The sequence below is a fragment of the Ctenocephalides felis genome, unplaced genomic scaffold (assembly GCF_003426905.1).
Source record: "Ctenocephalides felis isolate EL2017-DRISC unplaced genomic scaffold, ASM342690v1 CF-g0.4_SCAFFOLD_01604, whole genome shotgun sequence".
NCBI lineage: Eukaryota > Metazoa > Arthropoda > Insecta > Siphonaptera > Pulicidae > Ctenocephalides > Ctenocephalides felis.
Window position 1 is genome coordinate 21,808,764 of NW_020537758.1, and position 22,265 is coordinate 21,831,028.

At 30.6% G+C, this 22,265-nt stretch overlaps 1 protein-coding gene across 1 annotated transcript in view; it reads left to right on the forward strand.

The window, feature by feature from the left end:
- Window positions 1-22,265, forward strand: part of LOC113373521 (disintegrin and metalloproteinase domain-containing protein 10-like) — a 184,009-nt gene that overhangs the window by 156,704 nt on the left and 5,040 nt on the right. Inside the window, exons 2-4 of the mRNA XM_026613814.1 lie at window positions 16,277-16,546; window positions 19,010-19,201; window positions 21,834-22,174. Coding sequence (XP_026469599.1) covers window positions 16,277-16,546; window positions 19,010-19,201; window positions 21,834-22,174 — 803 coding nt within the window. The remainder of the gene's footprint in view (window positions 1-16,276; window positions 16,547-19,009; window positions 19,202-21,833; window positions 22,175-22,265) is intronic.

The following is a 22,265-nucleotide window of genomic DNA, read 5'->3' on the forward strand; positions in this document are numbered from 1 at the left end:
TGAACTTTTTTTCAAAGCAATCGTACTGCTTTAACTGCATAAAGACGAAATATCGAAGCGCGTAAGCGCCACGTCGCCGTCTAACGCGTAAACATTGGTACGGAACCCATAGGAATGTAAACAAAGTTTATACATACTGTTTCTCTGATAATTTGATGTGCATATGTCTAATGATCATTTTTGACCGTCAAATGGCATTTTTTTTACTTTTTTTACTAGATTTCATGAAAATTTGATCAGTTTTTCATCTTGTTAATACAAGTAAAATGTTTTTTGAATTATTAAAATCGGACGCCCCGTTCTCTTAAAAACTGAGTTACCGTTTTCGGCACTTTTTGCCCCGTATCTTCGAAACGGCTAGACCTGCCTCCGCCAAAAACTAATCAGCACGTCTCTTTATCAATAGGAATCGAATGTTTTTTTGAATTATTCAAATCGGTTGATCCGTGTTCCCGAAATCGTCGACGAAAATTTGTCACACGCACACACACATACATCCATTTTTCCTAAGGTATGCCTAAATGTTCAGAAGGTTTTGAAACGTAAAGATATATAAAAACTCTTATTTCCGATTTTTTTGCGATTACCATAACTTGCCCTACAGGGAAATTAAAAATTAGTTCCTGACCTAACCTATTTTATCTAATTTTGTATTGATTCATGCTTTATATTAAAACTTCAATAACTGATATATTGTACATGGATTATTATAAAACAATATGCCAAATTATGGACAATATGATATCATTATGTTGTAATATTCATTATGACTTAAAAATATTAATGACAGAAGTGTTTCGAAATAAAAATAGCCTTTTTGGCATGCTGTGAAAATAAAATTTTACATAAACTAATTATTTTTTTAAGAAGTATTGTAAAATGAAAAAATTAATTCATGAAATTAATTTCCGAACAAAACGCTTATATTAATTTATATGGAAATGTACCATAGTAATACAAGTTATGAGTAACATGTTAAACCATAAATATTGTAGGTCTAATTTTGTACCATTTTAACCAGTTAACGGTGATTGATGAATATTCTTGTCATGGGCTCGATTCGGACGACACAAAATTGCTTGCACTGTTCAATGTGAGCTAACTGGTTAATATGTTTTTGTGCGTGGGTATGACGACAAAAATCAAAATCTTTCAAAAGAGCACTTTCGAAAGTGTGGTATCGAAACGTGAATCATGTACAAGAGTACGAATACGAGTACGAGTACAACGCTTTTTTGTTAACTTTTCTTGAATCCCTTTAGTGACTTGTATTCCGTACTCATTGAACTGTGAAACGCGCTCTATCCGTGTGATCAATGGAGTGACTCTTCATGTCTCAGAGGCGGAGGATTATGGAAATTTGAACAGGCGGACAATTAGATATTTCGATTTTGTTTATTTTATTATTTACTTAAGCTCGGATCGCCTGTGTTTATCAATTTATCAAAATAGACTTCTGATTTTATGTAGAATGTTAGAACGGAATGACTCTTCCAATAGCTATCGTCTATGCTATTGAATTTTCCTTCGTCTTTCTTGTTCGTATTTTGTCTCAATTTAGTTAAATTTTTTTATTTGTTCAATCTTCACCCGGAAAAGACAAGAAATACATGACATAACCGTACCTACAAAATTTGTCACAACCGTACCCAACGCACACTTTTGAAACAAATCATCGTTATGACTGAGCTAATTTATCTAAATATAAAACTAATAGCTGGTAAATGGCTACTAATGTTCAACTTACGGCAGAATAACAAAATGATTTATTTGTATGTATACAATTTAGAGTTGTGATTAGAAGAATTCCAACATAAAAACTTACTTTCGACTCTTTAGAAGCACTGCGGTTTACAAAATATGAATGTAAGGCACTGACTCAAAACAATGATGTAACGTTGTTTGAACAATCATACTGCAACTTTCTGCCCTTAAACCCAGCCTCAAAATCAGTATGACTATCACTTCCGTACCCTGGCACTACCATAACCAGTATTCCCTACTAATTTTATTATGATATTAAATATATTGCTCTTGCACTCAGAGCTATATGAAATTTCGATTACATGTTACTATAAATAAATGCTATTAAATTAAATTTTATCTATAATATTGTTTTGACAATGAAAACGATTATTCCAGTTTTTGAGTTCATCGAACCGCCCCTGGCGGTTTGGCGGTATGAGTGAATATCGAAGCCCAGGGTGGTTTGAAAGAAAATCATGGTCTGTTCAAAAGTTTACTAACCAAGTTTTCTGTTACTCTGTGCTTTTTGTATATCAAATATTCATGCAACGTCTGAGAGAGAAAATTCTGTTTACCTACAAGAAACATCTTTGTAATGTGTTTCTACATATGTTATATTTAGTTTGCGAGTTCAGAGATTAGTTCAATAAGATTTAATACCATGTTATTAAGTAATCATGAGAGTTTCTTCTCCGTTTATTATTCTATATTAATAAACTTAAATGGCAACATATAATACCTATAGGTCTTTGTATATAAATTTTTAATTTTCAATTAAATAGGAGATACAATATATAATTTTTCTAGTATGAAATTCGCGGCGTATTTCAGTCCAGGCGATCCATTAATAAAATAAGATGTATCAGCTTGGAAACTATGTAAGTGCTGTTTTTAGCTAAGATAGTTTCTATTAAAATTTTAGGTTTGCTGACGTGTGTAAAATACCTCGTGTTAATAGATAGCAGACAGTTTAGATGTCCATCTGTAAAAATAGTTTTTGATCTATTGCTTGGTTTTCGTTTGGCGTTGATTGAAAGATGGAAAATTGAATCGAACTTTTTATCGTTTTTTGTTTTTTTTTACTTCTGTGGAGGTAAAGAGGCATCTTAAGCTTACAAAAAGTTATGGTGACGAATTATTGGAACTTGGTTGGTATGTTTTGCTGTATCCACCATACTGTCCCTACCTTGCACCTTCTGAATATTTCGAATGGTGAACAATTCCATGAATATGATGGTGTCAACCTGATTCAAATTTTTTGCTAATTAAAACCAGAAGTTTCATTAGAGTGAGATATTGATGATGCTTGAAAGATGACAACTAGTCGTTCATCAAAATGGTCAAAACATTATAAAATACGGTTATTTAGTTCCATGCAAAAATGTTTTTGATTTTCTAACAAAAATACGCAATTATTTAAATTAAATTACTTAGTTTCCAACTAATGTTGATCATTAGTATTACCATTAACAAATTTACAGGTTTAAATGCGATCACATATTTTTCTCTTATTTAGCATGGTACATTCATTTATTACTCGCCTTTGATTAATATTTGCATTTTGTGAAACATATTCAAATTTAAAATGAAATATGCATCGTCCTTTAGCATAGACTGCGTTATATCATTTCGATAAAAAGGACAATCGCTCATGGATTTTCGTCATAAGAAAGGAAGATATTAAAATGAGAAAATTTGATATAATCTTCTTGAAAAATTGTTTTTTTTTATATTGGTTTTTATATAAAGAAATGAAAGTGCTAATGTGTATTCATTTATGGTATTTTGTTCTGTTTTATTATATTTTGCAACTGACAACAAATTGCTGTCACTTATGATAACGCACGCGTGAACTGATGTTATATCATGACGTTTGTGCCATTTGAAGGTTAGATTTTAGAACAACAAAGAGATAGCATTTTGAAAGCTCGTGACAACGAACAACAACAATTTCCCATCAAAAGAGACCAGTATAACAAAATATTTTATCCCAGAATTGGTCCCATATTTAGCTGGCTGCAGCGCATCGTTTGTCTCCGGATTGGACCTATATTGCCAAAAGAATGTCACCTGCACAATTTTATTGAAGAAAAAATAGAAAGGATACAGAAAATTCAAATGTTGAATGACTTGCACGAGAAGAGAAGATACAGGAATTGAAAGCAGAAGCTTAGTAAATAGAAGAACAATTCAAAATAATAATGATAATAATAACAAAAACTTTTGTACTCGAACAAAATTTGTAAATTTCTCCTCAGACTAATTCCAATTTCACAAATGATATATTAAATTACATGTAATCGAGATTGTTCCAATAATTGTAAGTTATTTATATCGTTCATAAAACATCAGAGTACATTGGAAACTCGAGCATATGTGCTATTTATTTAAGTAATAAGCTTAACTCGCAATATTACAAATTATAGCATATCCGGATTCGATTTGGCGACCGAAGTTTCTGCTAATATCGAATTGCGCTGATTGCAATATCTTATGATCAGTTTCTAGCCAGTGCCAAATAGTCCAAGTATAGTTTTGGTACTAGAGACTAGTTATGATATTAACTTTTACTGGAGTTTCTTGCCAGTCGCTTGTGTACCCTATATTCGTTCTATCAGAAAACAAACCATAAGATATGTAATGATCGTTCCAGTTTCCGTTCTCTTCTCTAGAGAAAGCATTTCCAATGCCTAATATCAATGTACTTTTAGCAAATCTGTATCGGACTATCGCGAGAATGGTGAAACGGAAAGTTGAACATAATTTCAGTTTCTGGATGAAATTCACAAAAGACAGAAACAATACAAATATATTACTAGGTTAATCAAATAATTGAGATTAACTAATAATATAAACCAAGGAAAATAATATAGCATTAGTAATATTAATGCAAAACTTTGTTTGAAAAAGCAATAAAAATATTCTAATTTGAATAGCGCATAGTGCTTTAATTTGATATTAAACAGTTCATTGACCTGGCTTCGTTTACTGTTTGAAATCAATCAAACTTTATTTTTAATTGAATTGTGATCGAATAGCTTTTACTGCTGTAGTAAATGGGACCAATTGTGATATATATCAATGGTAGTTATTTACATTTCAATAGTCAGTGGTATATTACGTTTCCACTCTTGCGATGCAGAGACGTCATCAGCCTGAGGGGCTCTCTGTACAATGCAGTTGGGTAGATTATAACAGTTGTGGTCGGAGATCATAAAATATAGATAAAATATATTATTGAATTTATTATTTGATCACTATTTAACGACGTCATATATCACTGTCAACCTCAATACACGAAATGCAAGCACGCTTTGTCCACAATTTTGAGAAATATATATCCAATGGCCCTAAAAATCTCATCTGCTAATATATCTTATTGTCGAATTTTAGATTAACAACAATTGATAAATCGTTTGCAAATTGTATTGATTTCAATGGCCCTAAAATTCTGATCTGATTTGATATATGTCTGAAAAAAGATAAACAAGGGCTGATTCTCATTTATCACTCAAGTAATTTTTCGTCTATAAATTCTGGTTTATAATATTTTTGAGACCTTCTCGTACCCGAATGCATGAGGTGAGCAAATCAAATATAAATCAGAAATGAATCAATTTATCTCGAAATTTTCAGAAATATTGACAACTGCCATTTAATAAAAATTGTCGAATGCCAATGTTAATTTTATTTAAAATTCCTAAAATTTCATTACTTTGACGATAAATTGATATCTTTAGCATTTGTATAATATAATAGACTCTTTATTATAAATATTTAAAATATATAAATATTTTCCTAAATGTTTGATGTTATTCTTTCCATATATTCATATGTCAACATCAAAATTGAGTGATTTTAATAACATATGTTGAAGCGTTTTGAGAAATAGTGGCTTTAACAAACAGACCTAAACTTTTTTAGTTGATTTTTTAATTAATCAGGTTGGTTGGTTTTTCTATGATAATAAGTGGTTGCCTGTCCAAATGTAGGTCCATGGTGTGAGAGCACCACAAATTCAATGCTTTTCCTATTACTAATTATTACTATTACTATTTCATTCCGATGTTTTTCCTTCACATTTTATGCTTCTTCCTTTCCAAACTTCTGCTTACATGGTTTCTGGTTTTTTGTATTGTGTTTCAGTTACCTGTATTTTCTCTTTCTCCTAGTCTTTTCAGACGTTTAATTTGACCTTCGACGACGTCATGTAAGAGGCACTCTTGTTACAGAGTGGGTCCAATCTATTTACTTTCATTTTTTGAATAGTTCTAAATAGAGTTCAGTTCACCCCCATCAGTACTTTTTCATTTGTTATTTTATCGGTACACATGATTTTCTCTATTCGTCTCCAGGTATTCCGAAATGTTATAATTAAATTATTGCTTATTATTCTTTAATAGAGTTCTATTACATACAAGAAAATAATTGATCCTCACCCCGTCAACCTGCGTTCAGACTTATTTATTATTTATGTATGCATAAAAATAAAAATCGTCGCATGTGCGTATGCATTTGACCACCCTCGTTGTGTTCCCATAGGGATCTGCTGAAATAGCGTATAGTCATGAACGAAATATACACTGTACTATACTATCCTGGCCTATCTAGGTAGGGTAGAGCGGGGCTAGTTGAGCATAGGGGCAAGTTGAGCAATCGAAATATCTCGAAAACTATTCACCGTCTGTTTAGGCATGATATGGCGGAAAGATAGAGGTTTGGGAGAAATAAACAACCCGTAATTGCTAGTGGCCGCTGGACAAATGAGTGAGGCTCACGGCCGTTTTGTTTATTTTGAGACCAAAAAGTAAAAAAGTAATTCTTCACGAGTTTTTGTCTGGTTTAGTCAAATGTTATTCATTTTTAATCAGGTAAATGTTATTCTTCCATATATTTATAGTACTTTTAATATGCACAGAGATTCTGGGTATAACTCTCACGGTTTTTCTATAAACTCACTTTTATTTTGAAATTCCGAGTTGGGGTTAGTTGACCATAGTTGCTAAACTTGTTCTGTCACTAAGACAATTACCATTAACTTCGAGAAATTAATTATTATTTTTAAGATTTAAGCTAAGTCTATGAGTAATAATATAAAGAAATAATGATTTTAATAAAAATACTGAATATAATGGTAAAATAATTCCTAAGATACGATATTGTTTTGTTGATTCTACTTTTGGTTAAATATTCAAAGAAAATTACTATAAGTTTTGTTTTCTCTGTCAATAAAGACTATAAATATAGAACTGGTTATTGAAAACTTATTTTATTTCATCACTAATCGACATTGAACCTATGATTTCATTATACTTTTTTAGGGCTCAACTTGCCCCACCTATGGGGTACATTTAGCATACTTGACTTTTTGTATTTAAACAGATGTAGCTTTTAAATTTTACTTATTACCAAAAAATAGTACTAACACTTTTGTTAAGCGGTAAACAACAAATCCATTAAGCCGTATAGCAATTTATTGAGACTTTTCATTGAGGAGCTACATCTGTTTAAGTAAAAATTTGCTCAACTAGCCCCGCTCTACCCTACGTACTCCATATAAATCGTCGAACCGTAAGTCATCTGTAACTGACAGTACCGAGCCGTGCCGTGCCACCGTGCCACCGTATGTCAAGTCGTGCGGTAGTAATACTAACCGCTAAACAGAATGTAGGCTACGAATGCGACTGCACAGGCGGCCGGGAGAGCGCTTTTTACATGCGAACGCAAGCGAAAGTCGTTTAACAGTAACCGTAGTATAGTTCGATACCGCCGAGTGCCGGCTGGCATATTCGTACAAGTGTTAGGAGACGTTGGATTTTGATTTATTAGTTGCGAAAGGTATCTGAATGGTGAAAACGGGACGTTGTTCTAAACAGGTATATGACATTGTCCATAATCTTGGAGAATAATTGCACATGAGTTAGTACGTTTAGATTTTTTTCAAGGCATTCAATAATTTTGGTGACAAATGTGTAAATTTTTTTTCATTATTTTTATTATTTTTATTGGCTCGCTTACTTGAGCATTTAGCCACCTACTATATTCTATATAATCATATATCCTATGTAATCTTCAAATTTTTTATACTATCTTCTTCATATAATCCTTTTCTTTCTATATTTCTCAACTTAACTTAATTCTTCTTTACTATCTTCTAAACACATCTTCTTCTTCTATACTTCTCATTTCATCTTCTAAACTCTTCTTACTTTAATTCATTTTAAATCTAATTCTCCAATTTTTTATACATTCTGATTATTTTTACATACATATCTTTTCATTACAATTCATAATTCTTTTATTATTCAAACTTAACTAATTTAATATTTTTCAAATTTTTGCCGGAGATTCCAACTCAGGACCTCCAGCATGTCAATCGGGAACGCTACTCTTGAGCTAATCCCGCCACAATGTGTAAATATAAGATCTCAAAATGCTACCCTTTGGTAGTCATTTTGGGTTTGAAAATGGACGAGATAAAATTACAGAATAATGACTTTACATTATATGCTATTTACTAAATCTGAAGGTTCTTTTGAGTCTTTTAGTTATAATTGATGAGAGCAAGTCTTTGGCGAGTTGCTTCGGATGATCTTCTTGTTTGTTTTTGTTCTTAGTTACATATTTCCTGATTTCTTCTGCTAGCGTGAACATATTAGAGTCTTGGTGGATCAGCCAATTTGGGGCATACTTGGGCGCACCTAATATTTTTCTAATAATTTTAATTTGTAACCTTTACAAAATGCTTATATTGGTTTGCCTAGCGCTACCCCAAAGCGATATGCCGTATGTCCATATTGATTTTAAGACTACTTTATATACCAGTATCTTGTTGTAAGTAGTTAGTTAAGACTTCGGACTCAGCGTTTAGATATTTAACAGATGCTTCAAGAATTCAACCAGTTAAAGTGGCGATCCCAACAAACAGTGCGTATATTTTTGTGTCTGCCGAATCAAGCATATGAATTATATATTCGTCAATCATAGAGGAAGTTGCGCTGGTAAGGTATCATATGAAAAATGTGGGTTTATTTTACAAAATTGATAAATTCATTACTGCATTTTAGCTCTCTGTTAACATAAACATATATGGAAAAAAGAAAATGGTATATATGGTCAAAATGACACAGTGGCTTTATTTTAAAATTGGCTAAATTTGATTTTATTAGCGTTGCCACTGTTGTGTAACAGGAAGAAACCTAAAACAATAATCCTGTCAGATATTGAGCGTCATTGAGTAATCAGTTCAAAAGTGTATCTCGAAGTTCAAAAGCTTATTTTGAAGGTGGTTTTATCATGTTTTTTGTGACTTATTTATTGTTATTTGTATTGTTTTCTATTACAATCAATGAACGTATGCCAGTACTAGAGATTTTGATCAATATCTTTGCAATAAAGATGTTTAATGGAATTTGAAATAATTAATCAATTTTGTACACTTTCTTAGAAAATGTCATACTTACTATTTAGCAAGTATTACAGAAACAAAAAGAAAATTGCCAATGGTAATTGACTGGATTCAAATTCAAGAACTTATGTAGAGCTGATGTTTAATTTTGATTTAGATATTTTTAAAATAATTGCATTCAAATAAAATTATAATTTGTAATAACATGAATCTGAATTTAATTTCATGCGCAATATATTTCCTTCGTGTCAGTGACGAAGTTCGATATGACTTTTTCTGTACAAGTCCGACTTCGGCGCGGATATTGCAAAAGTTATATGCAAACAGAGCTCTAAAACGCACATCGCACAGCACCGCGAATTTCATCAACATTCATGGACAAAATACACTCGAAAAATATGCTGGAAGTTTTTTTTATGTGCTGCGACTTTGACAGTTATGATGTTATGAAAATCTGTCGAATACTTTATGAAATTTTGTTCACTCTCGCGTGAATTTTCACAGAGGAATGGGTTTTGTGTGATTACGCGTTTTGTGTTTGTCATTTGCAGCATTTTAATTTGCAGACCGTTTCATTCTAAACTCACTGACCGGGGTAAATTGCATAATAATATATAAATATTTGAATAATAATTTTCTAAACACATCAAATTAATTTATCACATATAGCAAAAGTTTTTTCAATTTGGCATTATGGAAATTTATTTTTCTGGCATTTTCCATGTTTGAGATGTATGATTTTTTACTTAATATATTCTTGGATTCCATGGTATGCTTGACCCATATTGACATCCTTGATAAAATATTTTGTACTGATTGTAATTTCTTAAAATTATTGGTCATACAGCAAATGGGGACTGATGCATCAAATAGTAGATGCATGTAACTTAATATTCCATGACTGATTTCTTTAGTGATTCACTATCACTTTAGTATTAATATCAGGCTATAATTGATGTAAACATGTTTGTCTATTACCTATTACCGTTGCCACAGATACTTCTACTTCAACTTATATTATTCCGTAAATGTTTCCTCCTATATGTGTAACGAACACTTGCGTCTCTAGCTGCACAATTTTCTAGACCATTACGCTTTTCGCAACCTATTCCATTAGATGAGTCATATGATATCACATGGAATTAATTAAGATATACGAGATATTGTTCCATATATCGTGTGATTTATATGAAAAGTTATCGGAACAATTATTTCTCTTATTAACTCAGACCTACTGCGGGTTACTTCATAAAAGTACGATGCATGTATACATAGCTATACGGTTAGATTTAGCGCGTTGCGCATTTTTTGCAACTTTATTTTTTTTTTCAATTAAACCACTACTTATATGCCTATAATATTTTATTTTATAATATTAACTATCAACCTTATCTCCATGCAAAGTTACATCAAAATCCCGGAAGCGTTAACCTGAGGTTTTCATTGTAAGTTCTTGCCAATATTCGGCCACGATCGACTTAAATATTATTTATATCAGTGAAAATGGATTTCCGATTAATAATTTCAACTAATTTTAAAAGCAATTCAATTTCTTGTACGTGTATATTGCTTATGAATGAGCTAAAATTAAATATTTATCATTAAAATACTTTTCATCAAGAAAACTCTGAAATATTTTCATTTGCTCTCGCATGTACTAAAACATAGATACCTCTTATACAAAGTTGTTACAAAATTTCATCAAACTTTGAGGTGCCTTGCAACTTTTAATTGAATAATTAATATGATAGTTCAGATGGGATATATTCTATATTAATGACTTTTTAAATATTGACATAACAATACCTGGAATTAGATACCAACATCAAGGTATATGGTACCATATATTCCTCTCACTTTATGCCTCTCACTTAAAGGTTTTTTAAAATTGAGTCGGTGTTTATTGTTTATTTGCAAGTTCTTTTCATTATTTACGTTATATGACACTGGATAAGATTTTTAGAAGTAAAATGACAAATTTTAGATAATGATAAATCGCTTTTAATTATCAAATGTTGCTTTCAATTGATGTATTGAAAGTGACAAAAATTGTCAAACTATTGAGAAAAACAAACTATATCGAACAATTGATAGAATATCAAAAGGTCTTAAGTAATTTTCACTATTTGGATTTTTTATGGATTTATTCATTTATTTATATCTCTATTTATATCTCAATTTATATCTCAATTTATATCTCCATTTATATATCTATATATTTGTTTATTCGCCTCTGCCAATGCCATTTGCGGTATCTGTTATGATACAACATACGTATTGAACATTACAGTATATATTAATATCTAATGTATTAATTTCAGATGTAATAATTAATATACAATATATATTAGTCAATACGTTAATATTGATGGGCATTCAACCCTAATTATATTAAATGCTTTGCTTGTGTGCATAAGTTAGAAACACATAGTTAAGTATGCAAATGTGGGAAATAATAGTTAGCATATCATATGCACGTTTTTAAAAATGTTTTTTTTTTATAATGTAGAGTGCGAAAAACTGTGATATATAATGAAGAAATATCTAGCAAAAAATTGTTATTTAATTAATAGTGAGCAAGCTAGCATTACACTAGCAATTTATTATTTTTAATGTATAGAATCTTATTACATTAAAACAAGAAAATGAAAGTGAGATTTAGGTAAGATTATCCAGTATATTACCTAGGTCATTTTAGTTTCCGAACAAACATAAAAGATATAATGTAATGAGCTGTTCTAGCTAAAAAGAAACCAGAACTCAACGTGAAGCCGAAACAGGGTGTAACTATTATGATAAACTACATTAAATGATAGTATCCCTGAATAACTGATGTATATTTCTATATATATATATTTTGGTTTTTTATTATTCTATTAACTGATGGTAGCAATCAGGAGTAATCAACCTTTTATTAACTGTTAATGACAAACATGAAATTTGCGATATATGATAATGCACTATATTTTTATGCACAAAACTCTAAATATTACCAAAATAATTCATTCTTCAATCCGAATTTGAACTACGATATAAATTCATAACAAACTCGTTCATGTGGTTCGCTTATAGATTTCGCATCGCATCGAGCAAAACTTTATTATTTATGACCTTTTTCGCTGAGAATAGTTTCGGCGGTCTTTGCATAAAATTCTTTTGATTCTTCTTTTTTCTTAACATCGCCAGATGAAAGGAGGAGTTGAGTACTCTTCTAAGTTGGATTCGTCTAACTCGAAAAGTATAATATAAATAATGTATACGTTGGGTAAGAAACTTTAATCCTTGCGATATTAGTACGAGCTTCTCGCACGCAAACAGGGGTAGGCTAACCCACAATCGAGGAAAATAGACGTAGAGCCAACGAAAAATTGACATTGGTATTTTTTAATGAAATAGCCAACGTGCTTATGCTCATTTAGTTGGATGTGGGTGGTTATCATTTTAAAACATATTTTTTATTTATACTCTTATTCCAGATCTAGTTATTATTATATAAGTTATGGATATTATATGATCATTTTATAACATATTAACAAATAATTAATATTAGTATAGGGTAAATCGCGCAAAATAGCCCCCCACAGATATCTCACAAACAAGTAAAGTTGAATATTTTTTAACAACAATGTTTGAAAATAGAAGGAAAAAGTTGAATATCCATCACCTTTATTCTCACGACGTAGCTATCGGATTGACCATTTTTCCGGTGACAAGTTTTTGAAAGATAGAAAAAAATATTTTTCTTCAATATTGAGTTAGTGGAAGTTTAACTGGGCATAGTCAGATTTGTTGTGATATAATTGGTTTGGTTTTGATGACATAATTGCTCAAAGTCAAATTGAACTTTTGTGCCCCGCCCTACTCTACACTAGAGCTAACACATAATGTAATCCTATTTTTTATTCAGCAATAATACATAAGATTGCAATTTTGCGTTGTAAGTTATATGCATTAATGTTACACATATTAACACTAATGTGTTTTATGCCAACGTTTGAAGATTGTGAGGAGGTGATCTTTCTCACAGATTCTCGATAAAATCCTTCTAGTTCCTTTGAAAAGATATATGTCGCAGTTCTCATCCGTTTTCGTAATGCAATGTACATATAATACGTTTTCAAAAACTTTATCAGTCTCCGGGAAAAGTTCTGATAGCGCGGCCCCAAGTTCTCACCGTCTATGGATGTCTCCACTACAGAGCAATATAGGTTGCGTGATAATGTCCTTATCTTAACAAAAGTTAGTTTCTGCGGGTGAAGGATTTCAATTGTTCAAACTTACTGACAGTTAATATACAATTGAACAGGAAATATTTTCAAAGTTCAAACCACTCGAACGGCTATTAAATTTGTGCATAAATACATGTAAAATTCAAAGGAAAAGCTTAGAAAACATTTATGCAGTGTTTATTGTAAATTTAAGGAGCCGCTCTATAAAATTTGCTGAAATATTAATCGACTATTTGAATAAATTTGCTAATTATTATTACGACTTCTAGAAGTAATAATATTTTATGACTTAGTACTACTACTTAATTTATTGATGAATAAGTATAATAGAAAAGGGTCATTTTTTGATTATATCAATATCATATTGGAGTATATAGTTTTGCAAAATTTTTGTTTTTGAATTGCTAAATGTATTTTACCTCGTGCTAGTACTCCTTAGTGAAAATTATTGCCAAATTTCATTACGAATAATTTGCATTTCAATGTTACTTCTAATCCACAGTAATTATTACTAATATTAGAATTAATTGCGTTTACTTTAATTGCCAATGAAAATGACATATTTAATGCCCTTTACGGAAAGTACGAAATATTTAAGACCGAAATATGACATGTTTCGCAAATGATTAAATCATTAATTATAACTCGCACGTGTGCCCCTACAATTTGCATTTGCAGTAATATAATTTCTGTGATTAAATTAATACACGTTAAGTTACTAGAACTTCTTGTTCTTATTACTTTCAAGAAATTTTCCTGTGAACGAAGAAATACTAGAAGTAATTTGTAATTGACAAATATTTTAATTTATCTATGCCATACGTGGAAGTAAAATTTTGTTCAAATTTGATGTTTGTTTGAGTAGCTAGAGCTAGAGCAATTTACAATAATTATACGGGGTAGGGCGGGGCACAAAGGTTTAACTTGAACTTAAGCAATTGTATTGTGGATACTAATTATATTACATCAAATAACACATATCAAACAAACAACTATCTGACTATGTTCAGTCAAACTTCCAGCTAGATTATTGAAGAAATGTCTTTTTTTGCTTTTTTTCAAAAATTAGTCCTTTTTATGGGTACATTTTTACAGAAATAACACTGATAATAACCTTGATCAGGTACTCAGTCAGAAATATTCATCAGCACAGTTCGAATAACTATTTATTTAATTTATCTCTTGTAATATTTTTTTAACTTAATTCCCTTTTTTATTTGTTATTTTTATTATACCTTTGCCAGGGTAAAGGTTTGTTTGGTACTTTTTACCCCACCCAGGTGATAGCTTTTTGGGAACTTATATAAAAAACCGTAGAATATAACTTAAAATTAATAAAATATATTAAAAACGAATGAAATAACATATACATAAAAATTATATGAAGGTTTCGTAAAGTAAACAACAGTGCTCACAACCAAAATAAATAAGAACGAACTAAAATACTTTTGTTATGGATTCTCAAACATTACTCGATAGCGACGTCGTAAGAATCAAGGTAATGGTTGGTTATATATCTTTTACCATCAACTTGCAAATATTGTTGTTAAAAAATTCCTAACTGTATTTGTTTTTGATATGAGGGTCGTGGACCTTTCAAACCCCAGACCTTTAAACCCGCTCTTTAAAATTATTTATTTCTTTTGGTTCAACTCAAATAAAAATTAATACACGTGCTTGGAGTCAGTATTCCAGTAGTGTGTTAAAAGAAAGCCATATTAATTTCTAAATCAATTTTAAGTACCAAAACAGGCTTACCGCTCACCCAAATGTTCTTGCAAGAAAACTGCTAGAACAAATACACCTCAGACTATTGAAAAAGATATCCTAATGATTTGTTTTAGATTACTTTTATTCTTACGTTTCATACGGCATACAATTCTGGGGTTTTTGATCCGAACTAATTAAAATATTTAAGCTTCAGAAAAGAGCTATTCGAATCATTTTTTCCTTGCCCAGTAAAGCCTCCTGCAGACCCATATTTAAAAAATACAATATTCTAACTGTCCCATGCATTTTTCCGCTGGCAACATTATCTTTCATCAAAAACAATTCGAAACTTTTTGATATGGCTTCGTCCTCCTCAAACTACAACACTAGACACAGACTTAGGCGCGCACATATAAATTAGACAGCTCTTTCAATACGATCGACGGTCTAGGTATTCAGCTTATGAATAAACTTCCACTCAATATCTGAAACTTAGACAGCAAAAAGTTTCATGCTTCCCTAGTTAAACTTTTTAAAGAATTAGCTTTTTATGACATTACTGAATTTTCTCAATTTGATTTCAATAACTATTTTCTTGCTTAATCCTTATACTTTATCTATGTAGTCTGACCATTTGATCGCCTGTACAACCATTTTTTTTTATTGCTATTTTATTAATTTAAAATTTTTACGTTTTCAAATGAATATAACTTTCAACCTTGTGCAAGAATTTTAAGCTTGACTGATGGTCAAATAGATTTTGATATGATGAATTTAATGATGAATTCGATTGCTTTTTTTCAGCTCTTTTTTTTTCAGAAGCGAAATTCGTGCAGCTACTATGATTATTATAAAATTACTATCCTTATAATATTAACTATGAATAAGCGTGTAGAGCCTGAAATAATATCTATTATTATTGATTACGGCTTGCTTATGAATAAATAAATAAATAAATAAATAGGTCTAATAATAAGTAAAACTTTCATTTTCATCTCTTCTTCTTCATTTGACTATCTATACCGCAACATTCTGAAGAACTGCATCAATGGATCATGTACAGTTGATTTTATTTTCCATGAAGATAGATAATCAAATAAATATAATTAGAAATACAATACCTGCTAATAACAGAAAATTTAAAAAATCTTACGAATTCTAACAATTATTCTTTCCTCTTCAGCGCGCCGCCTTAGCGAGTACGTGTCGCATTACGAGCCGCTGCACTACGACTCGGCGCCAGTGCACAGCGATCACCAACGTGTCCGGCGGTCGGCGGACTTCGAGTCGGAATCGAGTCGTCTCCGGCTGAGGTTTAAGGCGCACGGGCACGACTTCAGGCTACGGCTGAGGAGGGACCTGAGCGCCTTCAGCGATCGGCTAGAGGTCCATGGGCCGGAAGGACTCATCCATGGGGTCGACACGTCGCATGTGTACGAGGGAGATCTGCAAGGTAATTATAAGGATATCTTATATATAAAAATGGAGCTTTCTTTCAAATGTCCAAGTAAAACTCGAAAACGGCTAAACCGATTTGGCCAGTCTTAGTCTTGAAAAATTCGTGCCAATCCAGAGATGGTCGGAAAGGTGAGATAATATTTCAAAATCGTGTAGAAACTTTACATTTTTAATTTGAAAATTTTAGTAGAAGCGTAATTTGAATAAAACAATGGACGGTGGCTAATATCTGAAATGTCAAACTATTTTGACAGATGATGTTCAATCACATTTAATAGGATGCTTTACGTGAATATTATTTAATTATGATTAAATTAAAGGTAAGTAGTTTTGTTTGTAGTTTTATTTATATACAAAAACGTTAGTAAACGGGCCGCAAGTGTAGTACTAGAAATTAAATATCAACTTTTTTGAAATATTTTTCTCAAACACGGTGCTCTGATAGATCTCATTTGTATAATTATATACTCATTGGTATTTATAAAACATTTTCAAAATGCAAAACCTAAATTTGGTATCGATCAAATGGACATTTTGCCGAATAACATTTTAATATCGCAGAATTTATCGAAGAATAGATAGTAATATATGAAGGTCCGGGGTTAAAAAAGTCCACCAGCAATGTGTCAAAAACCAGTAAAGTTAAGGAATTGAAAAGTAGAGAAAAAAGATGTATAACCAGCTATTACCTTGATTCTTATGACTTTACTATCTGGAGATAAACGGTAATCTTTGAAAATCCATAATAAAAGTATTTTCTTCCGTTGGTAGTTTTTTAGCATTAGTTAAACGTGTAAATATTTTGTAAAATACCTTTAAAATTAAAATAAGAGATTAAACCTGTAAACGGCTACTTGGCCGTTCCAAGTTACCCTGTCTATGGGGTAGGAAGTCTAGATAACAAATTTTTTGAAGGCATCAAAAAGCAGGTCAAAGAAGAAATTCTTAATTCATTTTCTAAATTAAATTTGAAAATTTTGTATAAGCTCAGTAATATTATTTACAATTATACACAAAATCCAGAATCCAAAAAGAATCTGAAAAACTTGAAACGTAATCAATAAGTCGAAAGACCAAGAAAGACTTGGATTGGATTATACTATGTTTTCTATAAAAAGTGTATAAAACTTTCAGTTTGATTGTATTGACAAAATATAGACAAACTAATGAGGTTTATTGTTTTTATAATACCTTATTGTATATAGCATTCAAACAACGCATCCTTATACACTTAAAGTATTATTTTTTTTTTATTCTCTAGAAATTGTTTAGAATATATCATATTTAGCAAAACAACGTTTGTAATATATATATATATATATATATATATATATACATATATTAATATTTATATAATATAATATATATATATATATATAATAATAAGGATTTATTTTAAGGATATTATTTAATAAAATATTAGAAACATGAGATTTGGCAATAATAATGATTAGAAAATTTATTGAAATTTTCAATTTTCTTTTAATTTACAACTGTTTGAATATGTTGTTTAGTAATTTTTAAATTCTCGTAGGTTAAATTAATGCAATCGCAAACAAATTGAAAATGAAAATTTTTATATTTCAAAAGTTTTACGTTTTAAAAGCTTCTGAACATTTTGGCATACATTTGAAAAAATGGACAGAGTTAATTTTCACTTACTAACTAGCAAAATTGATGGCTATGCTACACCTAAAAGCGATAAGAGCTTAATTAATTGTTTTTGCTTTCAAAAAAATAAATTATGAGCAATAATAGTAAAATAATATAATCTGATTACAACTATGTATTAATAGAATTCTGGTTTATTACCTTGGAATAGCATGCAATTTAGATATACTCGTATGATTTGATGATAAATAATTGCACACGAAAAGCCTTTTAGACATGACATTTTCATAAAGCATGAAACGTAAAATTGAATATAACAGAGGCGTAAAATAAATAGATAATATGATTCTTTTTAAATTTTATTTAAAATTTATGCGTTTCGGCCATAGTTTCAGGCTTCAATATGTGAATCTACAATATGCAACAATAGGATTTTGGATATAAAAATAATAAAAGTAATATAATTTTAATCAATAAGTAGGTACTAACAATTTGTTTATCCTAATATTGAAATAGAAATAACAATTATATATGTTATGAGGTATAACTATATGATGTAATAAATGTAATATGTAATATAATCATGAAAATTCTTATATTATATTATATTTATGAAGTTATTTACATATATCACAATTCAACTAGTATATTTTATATAGAAAATATGTGTGCTGTGTCTAGATAAAGGTATTTAAAGAATATATGGTTAACAGGATTTTCGATGCTCCGGTTATATTACACAATATGTTATGTTTCTGATGTTTTCTTTTGATAAAGATAAAAGCATCGATACAATTTATATCTTTTCATCTCAGAATATGTCTTAAAATGTCAAATTATCTCGCAGGTGACCCCGGCAGCGCCGTGTTCGGGTCGGTGATCGACGGCGTCTTCGAGGGCAAGATCATCTCCAAGTCAAAAGGAACGTTTTACGTTGAAAAGTCGCGACACTACTTCCCAGGGGAAAACAATGCCAGTTTTCATTCCGTTATCTACAACGAGAAAGACGTAGCCGACCCTTATGAGTCCCTTCGAGAAGGTATGGCGCCCCAAAACAATCTAAATGCATATGTGTTTTTTTGCTCCAGTCGCGCGGTAACTTCTCCGCGCTCATCTTCTATGTTTTGCTGTTTTTGTTTTCTTTAATGTACGTCGGAACGACGTGACTTTCGAGCGGCAAAAACCGATTTGATCACTTCTGCTTTCGCAAGTACTTCCGGATTTATATTTTACCGCTTTTTACTTGAAATCCTTCCTTAAAGTTACTTATCATTCATTAGTACATGAATCTGAATAAGATACGGTAGCAATTTAACTTCCAGCAATTATACTAAATGAACTGTAAACCAAATGAACAATATTCCGACACATAACACGTTTCAAACAACCAACTATCGAACAATATTCTGAATTATTCCTAGATAATATAGAAATATGTTTTTCAAAGTTTCAAAAGCAAAAACTTTTTTTACAGAATACAAGTTTTTTAGATTGTTATATTATAATCAAATGAAAAAAGTTTTTCATCAAATACATTCATTACCATGTCTCAAACGACTTTTTTTAATATGAAGCAGACTAATTCCACCTACGGCGAAGTAATGGAACAAACTCAATTAACTTTATTATAATCAATGCAAATGAATCTTGTTTCACTTAAAACATATAAATTAAAAATGCCGACATCGATGAAAAATGAATACTTCAAAGAACCCTGAATGACTATGAATATAAATCGTTTCATAATTGACAATGAGTATAATCTGGGGAGGAATCCCTTTTGGGAATTAAAACGGCTTTTCGGTGAAAAACCTCCGTTATGGCTCGATATTAATGTTGGAAAATGGCTAAAAGTTAGGCTGAATACACACTTGCGAAATGTGCTATTTTTTGCTTATTATTTTCTGGGTCAAATATGTTTTTAAAATTAAAGTAGCATTTTTATTTATATGAACAATGAACAATTATAAATTTTGTATTTGTATAAATTTTGAAATTTTGAATTTCATATAATGCATATAAGTTGAGTTGCAATGATATAATACAGATTTATAATATCACTGCAAAAAATCGAATTAGGTCTGTTTTTATTTTAATTCTACACGCATGTATAATTTGCATATGTATGCATTTGCATACGCACATTTCAAATGTCTTAATTAGGAATTAGGAATTAGGAAAATTAGGAATTAATAATTGGTAAGAAAATATAGATAAGTCATTGAAATATTGGTTTTTTATTCTTCAAAAACTATCAAATTTTCGTATCAAATCAAATATTTTTGGCTCAAAACCCCTTTTTTAAGTTATGGTAAAAAAGGTCAGAAAGAATTGAAACTTATTTGATTAACACTCTCGATTTTTGTAATTTCAATAACCTATCATTCCCAATAAGTTTTACCTCCACATCACTAATAGTACTTTAAATGCTAAATAAATTGTACATATTTGAAATTCACCTTTTTCTGATATTTTATTCATTCCATTTACATATTATTTGAATCAGCTTAAAATAAATTGACTATATTCTGCACGAACACTCACTAAAATGAAAAAATAATGTTGAAATAAATATAAAGTAATATTAATGAATTAATTTTAATAAATTGCCACCACATTGTTTAGCTGTGATGCATTTTTATGAAACACAGTGAGAGGAGCAGAAAGTAATTTCGTTTACATGTAATAGCTGTCCAGGGGATTGTGACAAAGTTTTATTTGGTGTTCGGAATAGACACAAATGCAAAAATGTTAATAATGCATAACTTTATTATTTCACAAAAAGTGTTGTGCGAAAGTTTTGCTACTGGATTTTTGTTTAATTACCACACCTTCCGAGAAATCAAAATTGGAAATTATATCATAGCATATGAACGCAATGGATTTCAGATATAAGTACTTTTTTATAATGCTATGTAAATAATAAAATTTTAATAAAACAGAGAAACTTACTGATAATAAGAGACCTAATTTTTTCACCATACCCCTTTACTGCTCTCAGTATATACTAGTATTTTGATAATAATGAATTAGATTTTTAATATAATCGTCACAGATAGGGGGTCAATCTACGGGTTGCTTCTCATGGTTAAATCTAAAAAGCACAAAATATGTACAATACGATAACCATCATATTACCCAGACAAAATTGGTCTTACAGATCTCAACAGTAAAGCACTAATGCAAATGCGGATGAATAGTTTAATTCATTTAAGGTATATTAATCCTTCACGATCTATAAATCTTTGATCAACTAATTCATTCTATCTCAATTTAATCTGATCATATAAATCATAAATCAGTCAACTGTTAAAATCCTGTAAGCCGTCGACGATTTGTCGTTGATTTGAATTCTAAACACATCATAGGATAATTCGCACATGCGATGCTTTTGACGCGCTCCAGGGTAATTAACCTAAATAAAATGCGTGCGAAGAGGCCCAAACTTGTCAGATTTGATATTCGAAAACGAAACCAACAACAAAGCACTATAATTAGATAATTTTGTTTGAAAATTGAGTGAAAGTTGTCTCTTTTGCCTATCGTTTTGAAACTTGAAAGTTGAACCTTGAAATTATTTATTTCGTGATAATTCAATTGCTCAGTTTCTAACAAAAAGATACAAAGGTATAATTCTCCCATTATTTCTAATAATGATTTATTTCGAATAGGTCATGTGCCTGGTTGCGGAATCAACGACGACGTTCTTCAATGGATGGAGCAGGTCCAAGCTTCGGGCGTGGACGATCCGCCTCCAATTCCAGTGATACATCCTAGTAACAAGTATAAATTTTTAAATAATAATACGCAAAGTAACGAGATTCTCAAAAAAGTTCTTAGTCAACGAGACGTGAACACGGAAACGCACAATAAATATTCTAGAGAAGCAAATGAGGGCCATTCGAGACACAAAAGGGCCAGTAGGCATAAGGAGGATAACAAAAATACCTGTTCATTATTTATACAAACTGATCCATTGATATGGAGGCATATTCGAGAAGGTTTCGCAGAGGTAAGGGAATTTATAAGTATTTTTCTTATTATTGGTATTTGCTAGTTTATAAAATTATACCGGCTGTTTTATCAGTATTTTATTTCATTTT